The sequence below is a fragment of the Malurus melanocephalus genome, unplaced genomic scaffold (assembly GCF_030028575.1).
Source record: "Malurus melanocephalus ecotype Western Australia unplaced genomic scaffold, MMel_1.1 scaffold_358, whole genome shotgun sequence".
Taxonomy (NCBI): Eukaryota; Metazoa; Chordata; class Aves; order Passeriformes; family Maluridae; genus Malurus; species Malurus melanocephalus.
Genome location: NW_026623590.1, coordinates 152,679 through 174,595, shown reverse-complemented (window position 1 = coordinate 174,595; position 21,917 = coordinate 152,679). Strand labels below are relative to the sequence as shown.

The window sequence follows — 21,917 nt, the reverse complement described above, 5'->3', positions numbered from 1 at the left end:
GTGGGCAGGAGGCATCAGGGGCAAACCGGGAACACCTGAGATAAACCAGCTACACCTGGGGCACAGCCGGGGAGATGGCGCGTATATAAACGGGTCCAGGGAGGCCGCTGAGAGCGAAATTTTCATTGTAGGGGGGATACTCGGAGTGCCATCAGGTCCAGGTAAGAGCCTATTCCCGTGTCCATGCCGGTTCGGGCCGCTGCCCAGGGAAGGGAAGGCGGGCGGGCGGCGCTGAGGGGCGGCGGGCAGGGCCGGGCTGGCTCCGCCCGCACCACATGACTCCACTGTCGGGAGAAACTTTTCCCGTCCCGCGGTCGGAAAATGGCGGCGTAGGGAGCGGGGCTCTGGCATCCCGGCGGCTCCCGGCGCCATGACCCGCTGGGTGCCCACCAAAAGGGAGGAGAAGTACGGYGTAGGTGAGGACGCGCCCGCCCCGCTCCCGCCTGTTGCGCCCATGGTCACCCCCCGGCCGCGGCCTCCCCGTCCTGCCCGCTGCCGGGCCGGGATGGAGCGCGGTGCCCGAGCCCCTCCGGTTCCTGTCCCTGTYCCCATCCYTTCCCGGCTCGCAGRAACTTGCGGAGTTGTCCYGGAGCTCTGCGCTCCAGCCGTGCCCCGCTGATAAGAGTTGTATTTTGCCGTGCTCCGCTGTGTTTGTGCCGCTCCCCGAGCGCTGCACGGAGTTGTTTTCACGGCGCTTTCTTTCTCCGCGCTGGCGGAGCGGGATGCGCGTCCCAGGCTGGATCWTTCGGGAGCGCTCTCTGTTCCCTGTCCCGCCGTGGGATGTTTCAGGGATAAGGCTGTCGGTTCTGCACGGAGTGTGATGTTCATACAGATGAGGGATTTCCCTGCGCGCTGGGATCCATTTCCTACTCCGCTCCTTCCGTCCCTCTGGAACAGAGGGGGATTGTTCCCAGCTGGTGCCTAAAACATCTCCGCTTTGACTAAACAGCTCCAAAACCCCGTGGGTTTGGGCAGGGCTGTGCCGGCAGGGCCCATCTTGAGTTTAAAGTTGTTGCGTTTTGAGCGAAACGCTTTATTTCGGGTTTCGATGAAAAAAAAACAAAACAGACTTTATTGGCGTGAATGAGCGTTTGTCTGGGGGAAGGAAATAATAAATCTGACTATTCAAATTGGAAACRTGAAGTTCAGTGTTCACCACAGTTGTTGGGCCGGGTTGATTGTGAAGAATAACTCTTTGTAGGAGCCCCCAGCTAAACCTCATCTAAACAAAGCGAGCAGGAAGAAGGGAGTTTTGGGGTCTGAGTAAAACCGAAGTAAATTGTARGAATTAATTTAAAATTCTGTATATACGTCCTTAGAACCGCAGCGTGACTTTTAAAAATTATTGGTAAATCCCGGTTACACCGTGTGAGATCCGTGGGTAATTTCTGCACTGAGGATGCAGCACAACCATAGGGAAACAGAAATGCCACTGATTGCTCGTTAAGTATCCAAATTATCTGCCGGGTGGTGTGGGATGGGTATTTTGGAATGACTGAATTGTCACGTAGTGGAAGCTGATGGTATAAACCAGTGTCACTCGAAAGCAAGTTCCTCTTTTGCAGGAACTCTGCTGTGGTGAGGGTGAGTGCCTGGGTCGGGCTTTCCAGGAATCTCTTGAAATTAATTTGAAAAGGATAGGAGAGGAAGAGACGGTGAAATGGACCGATTGTTTTAAAAGATGTTTTCAGTAGACTTGGATAGATCTCCAGTGTGAGAGATTGCACGTGTAGGAGAAGAAGAACTTAAATATAATCTAAGAATAAAAAATCCCAGTTTAAAAAAGTGCAAGGTGATGTTCCCAGTTGGTGCCTAATTGGTATTTTTTGTGTCTGCTGCTCTGCAGAGAAGTTTGTTACGGCATTATAATAGGTTTGTGTTTCTCTGTTAGTTTGTTTTCTTCTTCCTGGACCGAAGCTGAGATGCTCCCCAAACCGCGGTGTTTCTCTGCTGAGTGACAGGAGTGTGAGGGTTGAAAGGGGCTGTTGTGTTGCCTGGAGATAAAATCAGATTTAGAGCTAATTGATCATYGGATTCAGTGGCTCATTTCCATTCTGTTAGGTGCTGTTTTGGGAGCACACTCTTGGTGTCCTGCTAAGGAAAATGAATATTCAGTTTGGTTACGTGTATTTTATGGACCTTTATGTTGTTAAAAAAGGGCACTGTGAGCCTTTTGACTTTATTTTTTTGCTGCTTGTAAAAGCTGGAGGTTGGGGAGCATTGATGTAGTCCCAAACAGATTCAGAGAGGGCCCTGCTAAACTGAAAGTTTAGACATGAAAATAATTTTTTTCCTATTTGCCATGATTGGTCCTGAAGGCTGATGTTGACTCAGTATTGTCTGATGGGGAGAAAATCCCAGCTAGGAATGCTAATGGGACTTAGTGAAATGTAATTTACCATGCTTTGTGTGTCTCATCCATCCATGCAGATAWTTCCAAAAGGATGGTGCCCGAATCTTTACAGTGGTGCCCAGTGACAGGAAGAGGAAAAATGGCCATGAACTAAACCATGAGGGGTGAAGGAAGGGTGGCAGAGCACTGGAAGGACTGCCCAGGGAAGATGTTGAGTGTCCATCTCTCTGGAGATACTCCAAACCCACCTGGATGTGTTTGTGTCACCTGCTCCTGGTGAGATGGCCTGGATGATGGCCAGAGATCCCTTCCAACCACAGCTATTCTGGGATTCTCAGTGCAGGYTTCYYCAAAGCASAAATAACCTGAAGSTGTGGAATTTTTGGGTTATTTTTGTTGTGTCACGGTGTCATGTACATACGTGTCTATATATAGAGATGTTTATATACAAAATACCCACATGTGTTTGTGGAATGCATTTATATCCCTTTTTCTCCTCCTCTGGTATATTCCTGTGCACAACAGAGTTTTCTTAACATCTCGAGACCTAAAGATTTACTGGCTGTGGTGCAGCTGGAATAAATTACGCCAATGAGGGGCACACAAACACATCYAGGGGGGTTTGGAATGTCTTCAGAGAGAGAGAGACTCAATGCCCTCCCTGGGCAGTCATTCCAGTGCTGTTCCACCCTTCCTTCACTCCTCACCCTTCCCTGCCACCCTTCGTGGTTTAGTTCACGGCCACTGTTCCTCACCCCGTCACTGGGCACCACTGGGAAGAGTCTGGCAGCATCCTTTTGRAAGTTTCTGGGTTGATGAGACACTCAAAGCACAGTAAATTACGTTTCACTGAGTCCCATTACATTCCTAATTGTGATTTTTTTTTTTTGCAGTGAAAGCATGGTGGAATGTGGGTGAGGTGAAGATCACTTCCTCCTGTGGCACGGTGGGATTGGGGGGTGCTGCTGGATGCCCTGTGCTGTACAGAATGAATTTGCTGCCCCAAGCTCTCGGTGCAGAGGCATTATCTCAGCAGGCAGTGGTGAGTGTGACTCAGCTCTGCTTCCTGAGAGAGCTCAGGGCTCTCAGTGCAGGGAGGCTGCAGGAGGAATGGGTGTGGATCTAATGGGATCATGGGGATATTGCATTAACATATGGGGAGCAGGAAGAGGATCAGCTTCGTTGGAGAGGCTTTTTCCTGCTCCCTGTGCCCRGATCCTTGTCTTGGCACCTCAATCCTGCTTTTCATCCTGAGCTGCTGGGGAGCAGTGGAGGGGACCACGTGAGTGTGTGGCTTCCTCCACGGGGACATCAGTGGCATCCTGAGAGCTGTTTGTGTCCCCTCAGTGTCACTGAGTGCCCATGGAGCGTGGCTGCTCAGTCTCACATTTCCTACTTTTTGTGTGATGTGAAAATGGTAATTTTGGTGCTCTGCCAGCAAGAGGGGATGTAATGAGCTGCTTTGGGAAGCCTGGGAGGCTGAAGCAGCTCTGAGATAGTGCAAAGTGGCCGTGGTAGCTTCCAAATCCTCCTGACTTCTGCTCTTCTTTGACCCTTTGGGCTGAGAGCTGCARTGAGAAGTGGAGCTGGTGCTGCTGTGCTGCAAAAATTGAATTTAAAATGCCTTTGTGTCCATAGAGAGTAATTAGACCACTATTATGGTACTTTTTTTTTTTAATAAATGATGAAATAGAAAATTAGAGGCACGTGCCCTTGGATGGTCAGGTGTAAAAGGAGAACTTCCAGTTACAGGGCTTGAGTCCCCATCCCTGGAGGYGTCCAAGGAAGGCCTGGATGTGGCACTCGGAGCTCTGGGCTGGACAAGGTGGACMTTGGACTTGGACTTGATGTTCTTGGAGATCTTTTCCAGCCTCAGTAAGTTCCAGTATTTTTGTTTGTTTCTGTTGCACATCCCAGTGTGGCAAATTGTAACAAGCCTGATTTTTCAGTGTGAAGATTGCCCACACTTCATGGTTTTTGTGTTTAAATGCCTCTCTGAGTTTGGGATAGCTTTTTCAAAGRGGTTTGTGGAAGTACCTTCAAACCAGGGTATATAGAAATGTATATATTTTGTTATTAGGGGAGAACTTCAAGGAGTTGGTAGGCTAAGTAATGATTCCATGAYTATGATTTAAAAGTTTTGTAGCTGAGTTCTGCTCTTGTAATGTCTCTGAATGACACGAGAGGGTTTTGGTAAGGGTAATGCTGACAAAGGCACAGGAAATCCTAAAGCCAAACACTGCTGCTGCTCTTCTGCTTCAGGGAGGACTGGGATGCTTTAGGGCAGATTTAAGGCTTTTGTGCAATCCTGGAGTTCTGTGGTGCCAGGTGGAGGCTCTTGTTTGTGTAGGTGATCCTCTTGTGCATATTCATGCCTTAGAGTAGGGAAGGAAGTGTTTCAAGGAAATTGGGCAAGATGCATCTTCAGAATGGATTTTAGTGCTGTTGTGGTGTGAGGTTTGAGGCTCCCTGGCTGGACAGGACAGGTGACTTTGTGCTGGTAGTGGCAGCAGGGCTGTGTTGTTACACATCCCAAAGCTGTGGAGTAAAGGTGACAATGCCCATGGRAGATTTGCTGCTGCATGGATCAGTGTGTTGGAGTGAGCAAATGCAGATTCTGTTTCCTAGGGATGACATTCCCCATGGACACCCAGGTTAGGTTTTGTTGTATGGGAGGGAAGGCTGGGATAGTTGGGATTGTTCAACCTGGAGAAGGGAAGCTTTGGGGTGACTTAACTGTGACCTTCCAGTGCCTGAAGGGAGCTACAGGAAAGATGGAGAGAGACTTTGGACAAGGGATGGAGTGACAGGACAAGGGGGAATGGATCATATTGCCAGGGTTAGATGGGATTTTGGGAAGAAATTATTCCCTGTAGGGTGGGCAGCCCTGGCACAGGGTGCCCAGAGAAGCTGTGGCTGCCCCTGGATCCCTGGCAGTGCCCAAGGCCAGGCTGGACATTGGGACAGTGGGAGGTGTCCCTGCCATGATAAGGATGGCCCTGGATGTTCTTTAGTTCTTCCAATCCAAACCATTCACAGCTCTATCTTGCAACACCTTTAATTCCCTGCATTTCTGTGCTGCCCCATCCCTGGTGTCCCCTGAAGTAGAGGGCAGAGGCTCTGGTGGATGTCACTCCCCTCTTCCTACATCAATGACCTGGCTTTGRCTGCGGGCAGGRGCTCRGTTACTCCCAGTTTACTCAGCAGCYGCTATTGTTCTCTGTCAATAAACACTTGTTGCAAACAGCAGATTGGAGAGGGATAAAGATAACAGATAAGTGGAAGGCAGCGTAGACTCCTGTTTGTTTTTATCCAGGCCAGTGCCATTACAAGGTGTGATTGTTCTGAGAAATGACTCCTGATGGGATTTTCCAGGAATTACTATTTTTATTTCTCATAGAGCATACATTGACTTCAGTAGGTAGCCAGCTGCCTATGGCCATAAAACAGAGCTTTTACTGAACTTTGCAAAGAAAGTTTTCAGCCGGTATTGGGAATTTTCAGCTGTTCATTTTACTCTTGTTCCTAGAAAATAAAAGGGGAGGTAGAAAGCAAGGTGACATTTTACACTTTACACGGTACATGAATCTGGCAGTGACAGTAGTCAGGCTGATTTGAGGTGTTTGATTTATTTTCGTCCCCAGAAGTGTCCAAGGCCAGCTTTGGAGTACCCTGGGATGGTGGAAGGTGTCCCTGCCCATCACAGGGGATGGGACTGGATGGGCTTTAAGGTCCCTTCAACCCCAACCATTCTGGGATTSTCTGATTTCACCCTTGGTGGGTTTGTAGTTATCCCTTTATCTCTTCTGTTAAAAATGCTTGACTTAGGTGCACTCAGACAATGCTCATTTTGGGCTGTTTGCCACACTTGGCACAGATTTCTTTGTGGTACAAATGCATTTTCCTTTCTGTAAAGGCAGAGCTTTCAGGGTAGGGGGAAATAAACTGGCAGCAATTTAAAAGCAAAACACCATCTCCAGGAAGCCCCTCTGTCAGCTGATTGCTATAGAAATAAGCACTGGGGTAATTTTTCCTTKAAATATTGGTGTTTCTGGAGTTTGTCCAGTTTTGCTGGCTGTTGGGCACATGGAGGATCCATTGCTTTGTGCAATCCTTCAGCATGGGGATGAAAATTCAATCAGTCCATTCTGGTAAATACCTGGGGATGTGTCCAGATGTGGATAAATAGCTGGGACTGGCTGCTTTTAATGAGTGGAAACTCCAAGAATGAGCTGCTGCTAATCCCGTTTGAAAGTATTTACTCCATCAAAGATATCGGTGTTGCCTCTCCTCATTGTCCTGTTGCAAGTCCAAAACTTCCTCAAAATATTCAGTGGAGTTGCTCCTCCTTATGGCTCTTCTTGGACAGGGAGATGGACCACTGACAGGTCAGTCTTGGATTTTTTTTTTTTTTTTTTTAATTTAACTTAAAAGCATTTTTAATTCTGTTTTCTAGCCTGGGGTAGCCCCCAAGGCTGTTGTGACAATAACCATTTTCTGGGTAAGGCTTTAATGAATTCCTTAATGAGTTCTGGAATACTTTCCTCCTTCAGCTTGGGGGGCTGGGATTGAAATCACGCCCTGTCTAAACAAAAAAAAATATAGACTTAAAATCCCTTAAACCTAAAAAAAAAAATGTTCAGTAAGAGATAATTCTGGTAGTTCTGAAACTTTATCTCCCTTTTCAGACTGYGGCTGTGAAAACATTTATATATTTATAGTATTATCTGCCTGTGTTTATGTAATTTGTGCATTAAATCTGATTTCTATTGTAAAGATTGGTAACACAAGAAGYGGCAGTTGCTGCATTTCAGTTTCATCAGCAAAAATATGAAATATCTCTGGAAATATTTTTCTGCTCCATATAGCTTTGTAACTAAAGTGCAATAATTGCACTGAGAACTATTATGTGCAATCATGCACTGTATAYGTAACAAAGCAAACAGATGGATGAATAACTGAAGCAACTATTGGCTGCCACACATGAATTTTGGGGTTTTTTTAATAACTTTTCTTAGCACTGCTGCTTTATTTTGAGTGCTGCTGATATTATTTCAGCACAGCCCGCTTTAGAATGTGTTTGCAGAGAGTTTTGGTGGCTGATTTTTGCCTAAGGGTGTTGGAGTAGCAAAATGTCTTTGTGTTCCCCAGTAGAAAACACCAACAAGTGAGTGCTACAGGGTTTGCTGTGTAATTTCTGAACGGGAATGGCAGCRAAATTGTACATAATCAATGTTTGTGCTTGTAGGGTTTTTGAGTGCTCTGTTTGTACAGCTCTGCTCCTGTGGTAGCTGGGCCACTTTTATGGATGTGCTGCACATATTATTCAATATTGAGGTGAAAAATCTGCTGGAGAAGCTGCCAGGTGTGGAAGGTTTGGGAAAATCCTGTTATCCCTGAGGAGTCCCACGTGGGGAGGGCATCAGTGGTGGCTCAGGAATTGTCATCCTTGGGGAGGAACCTTGTGGAGCTCCTGGCAGAGCTTCTGGGAGCATTTGGGGAAATTTGGCAGTGTGGGAATTGAGAGAGCACGGGGATTCTGGAATACCTGGGAGCCTCTTGGAGCAYCCAGCTGCCTTCTGGGAGCACAGCCTTAGGTGTTTGTGTTTGCTGTGCCTTCCTTGTCCTGCTTATCCAAACAAAGCCCGGAAGCGCTGGCGTCATGGGCTTGGAATTGGATGGAATAAAATAACATCTGTGGAGGGAATGGGGCTGAGTGTCCTGAGAGGAGGGAACCTTGATTAAAATCCTTCAGCTGTGCTGTGTTAGGAAGGCTTTCCCCATTTCTGTATGTGGAATAAAAAGGGAAGAACAGAATTAAGGGAGAAGGTGGCAAAGGCTGGTGCCTCTGGGAGGGGTAGAGATATGGGATCATGGAATTCTCTGCTCTTACCTGTCTCCAGCAGCTTCCTTGCCTCCCAGCTGGTGCTTTAGCCTTTAGCATCCTCCCAGTGGTGCCAGCTGGTCTGCAGGAAAAACTGTTGGCAGTGGGGAATGGTTCAGGGCGTGGAGTTGGGTGCTTTTATTGAGGAGTYGCTTCAGYGCAKAGCGTGCGGTGCCTGMRTATCAGAAACGAAGAGACTGGAAATAGRAAAAGTGTTCCTGTGGCAGACCCTGACCCAGGAAATCTCTCAGTGCTGAGCCAGATGGAAGTGGCTGATGATAATTTGAGTTTCTGAGTCTTGAGGCAGATGGTGAACGATTTAAAAGGAYGCTTGCTTTCAGAAAAATCTGCTGTGCATATGACTCCAGTGAACAAATCGTGCCCCTGCCATGGCTGGGGATTATCGAGGCAGTGGTTTGGAATGCCCTATAAATGCTGTCCTTGCAAGGAGGGRTTGCTCTGCAGAGATAGGGTGAAGTGTGTCACTGGGGAAAGTTCTAGATAAGGKCTGTGGGAATGTCTCTGTTGATAAATGTGGGGTTAATCTCTTGAAATGGGAGCGTGTGAGTGAAAGCTGATGTTAGAATGGCAAAAGTAAATCTTTAATTATTGTTTTGTGAGGAGTGGAAAGAGCTAAGAGAGGGTGTGTCCAGCAACTTGTTTGATTKACTTGGACTTTTTCCTGCTGCTTTGGGGTGCTGTGGGGGAACTATTGTTCTTTTGCATCAATCCATGGCTCATTTGTAGCTTTAACACAGAAGATAATGCTTGGACTGAAGCCTTTTGGTGTGCTCTAGCTCGATGTTGTGGTGATGTTACCTGGTGTCCAACCTCTTTTTTCTTTTTCCTTTATATCTCTTATTTTGTTCTTACAGAAATCCCCACCAATTTTCTGCTGACATCACCTGTTGCCTTTTCATCCCTGCTGGAATTCCTTCCTTYCTGCTCACCTGGCTGCCCCTTTATCCCATGGTTGTGTTGCCTCAGTTTTCCCTGTTTTTTTTCTTGGCATTACTGGTGGTGATTGGTGTCTCCATCAATCCCTCACCTTCCTGATRTTTCTTTGACCAAGAATCTCAGGTGGAGTAGACTTGAGAGCTGATTTTATTTCTTCCTATCCAAGGCTGGTGTGTTTTGTGGGTTAGGTTTTTATTTTTTGGTGGTTTTCCCTTCTGTGGATTGATCTCTGTMGTTTCCAGCATGAAGGATAAATGGTAAAACTAAAACTGGATGTGGAAAAGGTGGTCTGTAGCATTTTTAATGGGGTTTTTAAAAAAATTTTGGAGGTTTTTTTGGCTTCTCTCTTATGGCAGTATCTCAGTGTGTCCTTCCCTGCCACAGCCTGTCAGTGACACCTCTGTCGCTGCTGACAGAGCTGTCCTGGACTATTTTTGGTGCTGCTCACTGACAGCTGGGCATAAAGAAACCAAACCTTTCGTCTTGAGCTTCCCAGGCTGTGGGCATGGAGCARCTCAGACTTCTTGGAGCGCTGGGACTGGCTCAAAACCACAGGCATTAACTCCTTTTTGAAATTAATTTAGTGATGTGACAAAGCACTGGAGGGGGTTGAAGCAGTGGGTAAAAATGCTTCTCCTGGAGATTTCAGTCACTGAAATTTTCTGGTGGGAAAACAGTTGTTCAGGCTCACCAGTGAAGTGGCTGGAGATGGGAACAGATATTTTTTGTGGTGYAGAGGTATTTCTTGGACAATAATTTCCATAGTGGGTGAGTCAAACGGGACAAAACGCCAACCCCAAACATTTTGATGCAGAGCCAGATATTCTCTTGGTATTTAATACATTACACTTTGTTTATTTGTGTTTGTTGGTTGTGTTCTTGAGCGTTTGACWGTAGCTAAGAGTCTAAAAGGATTAAAAAAGCACGTTAGATGTTTATCTGGATAATAGAGACATCTGCACTTGGATTAGGTGGGATTGCTTTAATGCTGAGCATTGCCCTAAAGAGCTCCAGAAGGTGCTCATGGGTGAGGGGATTTTTTATAAGGTTTTGATCTGTCTCTAGATTACTGATTGTGGGAATTGGACTTTGGATTGTCTGGTGTGGTTGCTCTGCTGCTCAGTCCCWCTGTGGGGATGTTGATGGAGGTGGTGCAAGTGCAAGATTTTGGGAAAGGATTGGTTAAACCAGTGCTGCAGCCACAAACTGGGAATGATGTCCCTTCCATCAGTCCTCATCCCCAAAGTGTCCAGAACAGGGGTGGATTGGCACTTGGGGACAGTGATGACCCACTTGTGTTTAGTGTTGACCCTGGTGCTGGGTTGATGGTTGGACTGGATGATCTTAGAGTCATTTAGGGTGGAAAAGACCTTTGAATATCCCAAAATACCAAAAAAATCTAATTATCCCAAAGCTTGAGAATCAGTTGAGTCTTTGAGGAATGACTAAAATATCTTGCTTTGAGCTCTGTGGGGTGGGAATTGTTATTACCAAAAAATAAAGACTGGGTATAGCCAGATAAGCACATTTTACTAAAGACTTGAGAGAATGACTCAGTTATGATGCTGCTGACATTGTTGGAAGTTTTGTGTGGGTTCAGCTCTGGTTTGATTTTCTGGCTGAATGTATTCTTGAAGTGATTTATGAACAGATTTTTATCAATCACTTGCACTGCAGAGGAGGCCTCTGTTTGTTTACTGGGCTGTGATGAGTGATTGAACTGGTTCAACATTTTTGCCTTAAACACAGAAAGTACAGTTTGGGCTTCCTGCAGCAGCTGCAGTTTCCACAGTTAGAGCACACAAAGGTGAGCGTGTTCTTGGCTGAAAATCMGGAGTTTTAATACTTTTAGGGCTGGAATATTTAAAATATTGGGATAACTGCAAGATTTTACAGTCTGGTTAGGATACMATCTATAGCACAGCCTGCTGATCTGGGAGCTGATCTTAAGATATAAATTTATTGTCCTAAAAGTTTTTGTGTTATATTTGTAAAGTGCTGTCTTGACCAGGTTTGTGTTTTTACATTTRTGTGCAGCAGCTCTTGCTCTTGGGCCGTTCATGGAGCAGAAAACATTTTCAAAGTTCAAACTGCTTTTCCCAAGAACCTGGAAGGCTGCTTAGCAAGAGGAGTGAGTTAGATTCCAGTTCCCCTCCATGAAACTATTTGATATTTTCCATCTTTATATCAATGTTGTGGAATCATTGCTTGTGAAATCAAGCAATGATTTCACAAATGTAACACATCAACTCCTGGTCTTAAAATTTGTATCCTGGTTTAAGATCAGCAGGCTGTGTTACACGTGGTATCATACCCAGACTGTAAAATCTTGCAGTTATCCCAATATTTTAAATATTCCAGCCCTAAAAGTATTAAAACTCYTGGTTTTCAGCCAAGAACACGCTCACCTTTGTGTGCTCTGTGGAAACTGCAGCTGCTGCAGGAAGCCCATTTCTGTGTTTGAGGCARAAATGGCACAAATCCCTTCCCCACCTTTCCCAGTGCTGAGTGATGTCTCAGAGGATGCTTTCACCAAACAAACCCAGGACAAATGACTGTTGATTTATATATCAAAATTGAGCTGGTTTGCTGGGCATGAGTTGAGTGTGTARTGTGCTGGCTGTGATTAATTTGTTTTTTTAATTGTTCTGTTGAGAGGTAAAGGTCCTGAAAGTGGAGGTGACTTGAATAGTTGAGAAATGACCACTAATTTTTAGATTAATTAATTCAGCAGTTTTTCAGTGAGGGAASCCAATGTTTTAAGGTGAAATTTCTGCTTTCCACTTGACAAAAATTTGTGCTGCCTGTTGGATTTGCCAAACCCAGCCATGGGGGCAGAATTTGGAAATGGTGGCAGGGAAATCCCTCTCCCTGAGCTGCTGTTCCAGGGGAGCAGGGCTGGGAACAGTGTGGATTTGCTGTTTTTATTTTYCCAGCTGGCTCTGGCTCCTGCTGTGCCCGGGTGCCAGCGGGCATGGACTTGGGTGCTAATGCCTCCCCTCTTTTCAGGGAATCCTCACATTGATGCTGGGAAAATAAAAAATAAATGAAACATGCCAGAAAGGAGCAAAGAAGGATCAAAAAAACCTTTTTTTCTAGCAAAGGTTAACAAGTTGCTGCTGSGTTAGTGGCACCTTAAGCATCCTCCAGGCATTCATCAGAGTGTTTTTAAAATAAATTTTCCTTGSATGATTATGCTTGGAAAGGAAGGGGTTGGGGTTTTGGACTATTCTGAGTTAACAATTTTGAGGCTCAGGGCAGTGAGGGAAGTGKGTGTAAGGGTTATTTTTGGTGTGTTTTGGTAGAGTGAGGGAGTGTTTTAGCAAAGGTGGGCCAAATTCTCACCTGGGAACTCCTTTATACATTTGGSATCAATTACTGGGCTGCATCAAATTAAAAATACTAATTTATTGCATTATATGTATTTAYAATCATTGATTAATTTAAATATTAATAAAGAAAGAGTTGGACTCAATGATCCTTGTGGGYGCCTTCCGATTTAGAAAATTTTGTAATTTGACTAGRAARGGTTTTAGAAATAYTGAATTAATKTGTSATGAGGTGAATGGTTGTGGATATTSAGGTAGGTTCRTACTRTAYTAGAATTRTGGCATTCAGTGCCTGGAAGCAGGGATTTAGGGTGTTCCTCTATTCTGGYTTTTCTCCTTCCCAGAAGTTTTTAAATGTATGGAGTAAAAAGTGATGCTGGTCTTAAAAGAACAGCAGTATCATAACATTTACTTTTCCTTATTTCTTCCAGAATGAAGGCATAAATTGGTGTGAGTTCCAAGGATTCCCCTGAGGTGGGAAACACGGATTTGTGGGGATGTGAGCTSTGTGTGGGAGCTCCCCTGGTGCTGACAGGGAGCTGGACAGTGACCCTTTGTTAGGACCAGTGGCCGAGCCAACTCTGCTGGAAGCAGCCTGGAGCATGTGATTGCCCCTGCTTTGGAGAAAAACAATTTTTCCCTGTTTTTGAAAAATGCTGCTCTTATCTTTTAATGCATTCAGCGCTGTTTGAGTCGCTCCCATGGTGACGTTTCCCCCCTCATTTTGGTGGAAGGTGCAAATTCAGGAAAAGTGTTGTGGATTTCCCATTTCTGCTGCAGCCTGGCTGTTTTGGGAGGGAGGGGAAAGTATTGGTGGGTCAAACTGGGGCACTCAGGTCATTCTTCTCTTCTGGGTTCTTTTGGGGAAAGCAGAATGCTTTCTTCAGTGATTATTTGACCTGGGATCCGTGTTCTTGCCATTGGAGACAGCTTGAATGACTGAGAGACAAATCAGGGGATGGCAAAGAAAAATCAGTTGAGTAGGGTTTGATGTGTAAAAAGCCCCAAACTCCTTTGTCTCTTTTCTCCCATTCCAGAAGCTTTCCTGAGAAAGCAATTAGAGGAGTTTTGACTTAGTTCTCCCTTGCAGAAATATTGAGGAGCAAGAATGGTAGGAAATGAAAGCATCTTCCCATCACCTCATTTCCTCCTTGCTTTAGGCTCTTTGCTCTGCATCATCAGCTCACTGTTGCAGTGGATTCTGTCACTTTTTTCCTGTTTCTGCAGCAGTACAAGAGGAGTTTCAGTATGTTGAACTTGATTTTTACAGCCATTGAAATGCCTATTAAAATATAACTGTGACATGAAGCTGAGTGCTGCAGTGATGCTCAGTAAGAGACCCCCTCTTTGCACAGTAACAATCATTGCTGGAGAAACCTCGTGCCATGGTGAGGGAGAGGCTGGAGGAAGCAGGGGATGGATTGATGCTTTAGGGGTGTTCATAGGGTGAGCTCTGTGGCCTCTTGGAGCACCCCATTGTGCCTGTGGGAGCCTTGACATTAAATTTTTAGTTTGTGGATTTAGCCTGGAGCACTGGGTTGGGAAGGAGCTCAGGGTTTCTGAGTCCCGTTCACAAGCTGGGTTTAACAGTGAGCTTGTGCTGTTTGGGACATTTTAGCTTTGTGTTGGCTGGATATGTGAAACTTCCCATGGTTTGTTCCTCAGCATGGAGAATTTCTTTCCATGGGGGTGGCAGAGCATGGGAACAGCTGCCATAGGGTCTCCTTCTGAGGGGGACACCCCAAACCCACCTGGATGTGCTCCTGGGTCACCTGCTCTGGGTGACCCTGCCTGGGCAGGAGGGATGCACTGGATGATCTCTTCCAGTCCAATATACTTGGATTAGAAGAGAGAATCCCTTCCAATCCCAAATATTCTGGGACTTTACAGCTGGATTTGGAACTTCTCCTAGGGTTGTCGCTGCTGTGGGTAGAGCTGGTGCTGAGCCATGGATGGAGTTGGTGTGGAGCTGTTGGTGGAGTTGGTGCTGAGCTGTTGAGTTTGACTTGGGGCAGTGCTGGCTGAGGATGGGGTGGGTGGCAGGGAAAGTCAGGGATGGGGCACAGAGTGGGTGTGGAACTGGAGTTTGGCCAGCTCTGGTCACTCCTCATCTCTTGAGGAGCCTCTGTCAGAGGATCCCTTCTGACTCATGAGCACACCACACACCTTTGATGCTCTGCCAGCTCTGACCATGAGCTGGATGAGTTCCTCCTCCCCTCCAGCCTTTAACTCTTGTCGTTCCCCTGCCCAGCAGACCCCTGGGTGTATTTCCAAACTTTGCAAAACCCACAGGTGGAGGTTTTGATTTTTACTTAGGATTTTAGTGCCTGCAATTTTCTCGAGCCACACATGGGTGAGCCCAGCTAATGCTCAATTTGCTTTCTGGAGGATGTGGCCTTATCCCCAGCAGAGCAAGAGCCAAGTTCCAGCTCCTTAGGAATTAAATGTAGGTATTCCAGCAGAATATCCAAACTCACTTTGTGCTTCTGAGTTGCCAGCAGACAGCTGCCACAACATCTGCCGGTGGATGTTTGGTGTTAGTCAAAACCAGCATCTTGCTGTTTCTGCCAGAGCTGGTGTTGAGAGCTCGGGGGGATGTGATTACTCCTTGCATCCAGGGTGTTTCACTTAATGGACTTCTTAATATTAAAAATCAATTTGGATTTTTTTTTTATTGTTGTTCTTGTTAGCTGTGCATTATGGCACATTCATAATGCTGTTGGAGTCAATGATGATGTATATGTGTACTTTTTAGCACTGGTTTCAGCTTTATACCCTCAGTAYTTTGTGGTGAAATACTYTGARTGCAGATTAGCAAGAAGGAGGGAGSCAGAGCTGTTAAAAAGGTGCGTGAGCACCTTACTTCATTAGCTCCCTGAAAATAAAGTATCTGCCTTGGAAGGAAGGCAAGAACCTGAACTTGTTTCTTGGAAATCTTGGTTTGGCCCAGAACTCTTCATTTCATTTATGAGAATAAATCCTTTCCATCTACTTGGACTTGTGGGATTCAGGCTAATCCTGTGAKAAAAGTCACATTTGTGGATTTAATCAATAAGATTAGAGCATCACTGGACAGGAGGAACCACAAGCTGGATTTTCTTGTTTAGCTGGGAAGTAACTGTTCAGGTCCAAGAGTTTCTCCAGGCTTCTCCCTCTTAAGGAAATTAATTTTCTGGGAATATTTGGATAACAGGGTAACTAAAATATTGAGAAAGAACTCAGAATTGAGCTTGGTGAGACCAGGAATGACAAAACTTAAGGTGAAGGCAAGAGGATCTCCCCTTGCTTAATGCACACATGAAATAATTGTCTGTAACAGTTCTCAGGTACAACTCCGGACTCAAACACAGCTTTTTTTCCCCCTCTTTGTTTCTCCCTTAGCCTCAGCTGTAGAAATTAGGAACTCCTCTGTGTGAGTGGCAGAGGACTGAGCAATCTATGTAAATACTAAAAATCAGCCACTTTAATTTTAGGGAGAATAGGAGGAAAACTGTCAGGTATCTTTTAATACCAGAGAATGTACAAATGGCTCTGTTTTCACCTCTGCAATTTGTCTGTTTTTGTTGAACAAGCACAGTTATGATTTAGGGATTTTTTTCTTTTTAAGGCAGTGTAAAATAAAGCTGATAATGTGTTACATGTAGTTGGGTTTCTTTTAGGAGTTTGGAATGATTAATGCAGCCTTTAAAGCAAGGTAATACCATGGGGTATTAYTCTGTAACATCTTTATGGTATCTTAAGATATCTCACCTTTTATGCAGTCAAAAAAAAAAAGCTTTTTCGATATAAATTGATGTTACTTTTGTTTGCTTTTGCCTTTTTCCCCCTCTGTGTCACCTCTAATTTTTGCAGTGCTGGCCTCCTCATTTTTCTCATGCAGGCAGATTAACGATTGCAGCTCACAGAGGTGTTTGCTTTGTGTTCTTTAGCACTAAATGGGGTTTTGGTGCAATTACTGTAATGCCCTGTTCATTGTTCCCTCCTTTATCAACTCCAAGAGTTGAAAAATGCCCTTTTCTGTGCCCACTCTTAATCCTTGGCTTTTGGCACTTCAGGACTCTCTTGTGGATGTTGGATTTTTCACATTAAGCAAAACACACTTCAGTTAAAAAAAACAAAAAGTATTTGGAAGTTATGCCTCGGGTTTTTGAGTATTTTAAATGATAGCTCAGGATGCAGTTGATGAGACAAAACGCAAACATACCAGTTTCATGCTTTACTCCTCCAAATTTTATGTTTTCCTTTAATTAAAGCCTTGTCGTTTGCTCCAATCAAACATTTCCTGTCAAAACATCTTTTGATGTCACAAAAATTTCCCGTAAGGAGGAGTTCTGTGCCACCTTCCAGAGGAGTTTGTGGCGCAGTTGGAGCCTTGCTGTGTGATCACAGGGGTGCAATGTGCTTTATAGTTATTTTGGTTGTTTGTTTTGTGATCAGTTGATGCTGATGGAAGCCTGAAATGTGATTTATTTTGTCTCAGAGATACGTTTTTCGCACATATATATATTTTTAAGGATAAATCACCTGTTCCTGGCTCCTCAGAGAGCTGGGGTCAGTGGAGTTGTGGTGGGCAGTGGTCACTGTTTGGTGGTTGGTGTGTCRCTGTTGGCCAGACAGCCGACATAAAAGAATAGATATAAAACACACAAAAAGTGGGTGAAAAAATAGAAAGAAGGATTTTATTGTGGGACAAGCTTCTTTTATCTACTTTAGCAACTAGTGCATACATTTGTGTTAAACATACATTRGTCAGTGAGGCTGTCACTTYCTACTCAACAGCATAGGATTGGTAGGTTTGCAAAAGCTACAATATTAGTAATGTTTATAATTGTAAGCTACCTGYATTATTAGTTTTACATTCTAATYTTCTTTTTCTCAAGMCAGTCAAGGAYRTGGYRTTTTATTCTCATGKAAGCTGTTAACACTCCCTASAGTTGGTGGTCATCTCCTGGCAGAAGGGTTGGGCACTGCCCTTCATCTCCTGTTGTGCCAGACACCACTTCAGGCTCTTGGGTAGAAATTTCAGTGCCTTTTATTCCTAGCTGCCTTTGATCCTGAGTGTGATTCTGCTTAAATGTTGGAGAAACGCTGGGCTGAAGTGTGAATTGAGTACAGGACTGGTTTTTAATCTGTTCTAATGCAAATTTTTCCTGGCTGAGATGTCTGGGATGAGTCAGTGAAGCTGCTTGTCGGGGTCCTGGAGGTGGGAGACTGTCCTTGGATTCATTTCTGGATGTGTGAACATCCCAGGGGCCTCTTGGTTGAGCTGTGAGCATTGAGGGTTCTGAGTAAACACCCAAACGATGGATTTCTTTTTTTTTTTTCTTTAATTATTTTTTGTTTTGCACTCCATCCACGCAAATTTGGAGGAGTTAGGACTGCGTAACTTTATTTTCCCTGCCGTGCACAGAAGCTGAAATGAGAATATTTCTGGGGAGTGTTTCCAAGCAGACCATCCCAAGTGCTGTGTGTTCACCATTGGGATCCTCCCTCTGCTCAGAGCAGTTCAAAACACCCATTTTTGTTATAGTTTGTTTTCTCAGTACCCCTTTCTCCTGCAGAACAGTGTTTATAGCTTTCAAATATTCTCTGCCAGATACCAGGGAGGGAGGATTTATCTGTCATTATTAATGACAAAATTAAGGAAAATTAAAATGTTAAACTAGGGAATGGCTTGGCTTTTTCTGATGTCATTAGAAACACTGCTACTTTCTAAACCCTTCATTTAAATACTGCTGATTTTGGTCTCTGCAGTGCACCTGACCTTTATTCTTTTTACCCTRTACTGCCCTTTTATTCCATTAATAMCCTTCCACCTCACACTGTGTTTTCCAAACCACTTTTCCATGTTTTTTTCCCCCCACTTGTGTGCTCAGATTTATTTATTTACCTCTGAAATCCGTCAAACCAATGGAGTTGTGCAGAGAAAAGGACCCAGACACCCTGTTAAGGATTTATTTATTGGTAATAACATTGCCAGCTGTAATTCCAGGAGTTTTGGGGAGAATGAACAGCAATTCCTGGAGGTTGGCACTGGCTCTGTGCCCCATCCTCGTGCTGGGATTAACATTTCCCACGTGCCCTCTTGGATGTTCCCAGTGTGTGAACTCAGGGCTAAACCCATTAGCGGATTTGGGGTCAAAAAGGTATTTTTTCATGATTTTTCACCACATTTTATAGATGGAATTTGTGGTGTTGATCTCTTGTGTGATTCAGGCTCTTGCCTGCTGCTTTGGACTGGGATAGAACTGGGCAGGTGAAGGAGGTGTTTCCTGGATCCCATCTCCCATTGCTCGATTTATGACTGTGGCTTTAGGAAATGAACTTGGGGGGTTTTTGTGTTACAAGGGGAAATAATAATGGAGGTAAGAACTTGGCTGAATTTTGAGTTGGGTGTGTTTTGGTTTTTGGTTTGTTTTTTGGTGTTTATTGTTCCTTGTTTAATTTTTTGTAGGAGGATTTTTCTGGTTTTTGTTGTATTTTTTTTGGGTATTTTTGGTTTTTTTTTTTGGTCTTTTTGGTTTTGTTTGGGTTTTTTGTGGGGAGGGTTTTTTTGGGGTGCTTTGGGTTTTTTTGGGTTTTTTTTGTTTCTTTTTGAGTGTTTTTGGGGAGGTTTGGGGTTTTTTTTAGGGAAGGGGTTTTTTTTTGTTTTTTGTTTGGTTTTTTCCTGCCATATTAGGATTCCAAATAGCAACAATGACTAATAAAAGTAATTCTGTGCAGGAACAGAATCCTGGAATGCTGTTACCTGCCTGCACTAACAGCATTTTTCCCTTTACAGCTCTCTACAACTACGATGCCAGGGGACCAGATGAGCTTTCCTTGCAGATCGGCGACACTGTGCACATTCTGGAAACATATGAGGGTAAGGTGGCAAAAATGGAATTAAAAAATAAGATTTTTTTTTTGTAATCTTACTCCTTTTCTCTTTGTGACCTTCTGATGCTCTTAAGTGACAAAGWGGAAGCAAATGAAGACAAGTGTGGTTGAGCTGGTGAATAAGCACTGGGTTTTCTGGGGAAGGATGTGCATGCAGCTGGATTTGTATGGATCAGTTGTAGCATCTCTCCTGTGTTAGAGAAAGGAGAGAAGCTTTTTGGGTACCCTTGGGTAATGCAAAAGAACCTGCTGCTAAGGAAAGTTTAATCTGAATTTGAAAGTCACCTGGGTYCTAAATTATTTATGTGTCTCTTCTGAGATGGGTTCCTGTGGTAGTGCTGTGCGCTGATTTYAGGCTTTTCCTGATGCCTCCTTTGATATCAAACTCTAGAAATGTCGCCTGTACCAAAATCTTTCCTCCTTGATCCAGGTTACAAGGGGATTTGAATGCTGAGTTTGATAATCAACAGGGTGTGGAAATTGTCACAGCATTTTTAGCTCTTAATCCAAGCAAAATAAAACTCTTTCATTATAACCTTGAGTTGAAATTTTACAGCATGCTGCAGTTTGAAAACATGTAGGTAACACAGAACTAAACTCTGTGTCTTAAAAATGCTGTAACACACTTGGTTTCGTGGAAACACACTTTAATATTAGATTTAATTTGCTTCTCTAGACATTTTGGTAGATCTGTGTGATGAATGTATTTTAGTCACTGGCTTAATTGTATTTTTTATTATTATATTTATTGAAACAAACAATGCAGTTTCAACAGAGCTGATCATTGCTGTGCAGCGAATTTTTGACTTTTCTCATTATTCCCAGGCTGGCCTTTTCTTGGGGCTCAGTTTGCTGCTGCAATGCCAAGTTTGACTCTGAGCAAAGCTATCTTTCAGCTATCTGACATTGCATGCTTTGATAAAAACCTAATAATGTCAAGATTTTAAATGCAAACAATTCCAATATTGCATGGTTTTGTGATTTTATATAAAAATTGATTAATTTAATGAATGTAGGAGAAATCCTGAGCAGGGAATGGGAAACCCCATTAGATGCTGGAACCCCATTAGATGCTGATGAAATGCCCAACAGCTGAAAACTTGGATTTGTGGAGTTGAAATAGGGTTTGAAATGGAACTAGYCAAACATTTTTGTTAAGTTGATGCTCTTAGGTTGGCTTTGTTTGTGTTGGTGAATCAGTAAYTAAAATTAAATGCACAGCAATTTAACACATTGTGTAAAGCACCATCTCTGTCAGGCACTTCTCTCCATCASCACTCTGAGTTCACAGCTTCCAGGGTGACTTTGCTAATGTTTCATCTGGGATATGAAACCTGTGTGAAAATTGAAATTGGGCTGAAGCCCAATCAGAATCCACCTCCTGGTGCTGTTGAGCTGGGAAGGAGCAGATGGGAGGTGCCATAAATGAGCTCTTTAATGCTTTTCCCCCTTTTCCTTCTAGGCTGGTACAGGGGTTACACACTACGGAAGAAATCCAAGAAGGTGAGTGTTGCCACAGAGGGATGCTTGTTTTTTCTCTTGGAATGAGATGGATTTTGGCATTGGGTGTGAGGGTTTGTGAAGCTCTCTGGTGCAGGTGGAGCTGATCCATGGGTGTGCATTGAGCTCTGCTTGCTGCTGCTCTGTGTTCTCTGGGCAGTGGGAATTCTTCAAGTGATGGGAATTTCTTTTAGCAGAGCCTAAAAGATGAGTTACAGAGCCAGATTTGGTGTCCCCAGGGCAGGCAGATGGACAGATGCAGGAGGGAACCCAGAGGAGGCACTGGGATGATCAGAGCAGCTCTGCTGGGAGGAAAGGTTGGGAGAGGCTGGGATTGTTCAGCCTGGAGAGGAGAAGCTTTGGGGTGACCCCAATGTGACCTGAAGGACCCACAGGAAAGATGGAGAGAAACTTTGGACAAAGGATGGAGAGACAGGACACAGTGAATGGCTCCCAAAGGGCAGGGATGGATGGGATATTGGGCAGGAATTGTTCCCTGTAGGATGGGGAGGAGATGGGATGGAATTCCCAGAGAAGCTGTGGCTGCCCCTGGATTCCTGGCAGTGCCCAAGGCCAGGCTGGACATTGGGGTTTGGAGCAGCCTGGGACAGTGGGAGGTGTCCCTGCCCATGGCACTGGGTGGGTTTAGGATCCCCTGCAATCCTAAATTGCAATTAGGATCCAGGCAATTTTACAATTGTGTAATTCCAGTTTTTGCAGTTTCAGGGTGGATCAGTCCCTGGATAGTCCTGACATGCATAATTTTCTTAGTGCAGTCACTGATGCCCCAAACTTAAAAGTTGAGAACCTGATATTCTCTTTAAGAGTTGAGAACCTGCTGTTCTCCTCAGTCTGTTCAGAGGCTGACCCTGCTGCAGGTCCATGAAATGCTGCATTCCTGGTGAAATGCARTTGCACCCTGGAGAGGGACACAGAGCCTCACCATGGGGTTTTCAGTCCTTTCTTTAGAGCAGAGCAGGCTCCTCCTGCAGTGTGATTTCAGTGTGCACACAAA

The 21,917-nt window shown here is 44.5% G+C and overlaps 1 protein-coding gene across 3 annotated transcripts in view; it reads left to right on the top strand.

Moving 5' to 3' along the window:
- Positions 1 to 267: 267 nt before the first annotated feature.
- Positions 268 to 21,917, top strand: part of LOC130580732 (dedicator of cytokinesis protein 1) — a 174,163-nt gene continuing 152,513 nt past the window's right edge. For 2 of the 3 annotated variants that reach the window (XM_057378422.1, XM_057378420.1), the window contains exons 1-3: positions 268 to 416; positions 19,305 to 19,388; positions 20,865 to 20,905. In XM_057378422.1, coding sequence (XP_057234405.1) covers positions 371 to 416; positions 19,305 to 19,388; positions 20,865 to 20,905 — 171 coding nt within the window. In that variant the 5' untranslated portion in view covers positions 268 to 370. Of the gene's footprint in view, positions 417 to 4,066; positions 4,229 to 19,304; positions 19,389 to 20,864; positions 20,906 to 21,917 lie in introns of those variants that run through there. The other variant, XM_057378421.1, reaches the window with a different exon arrangement.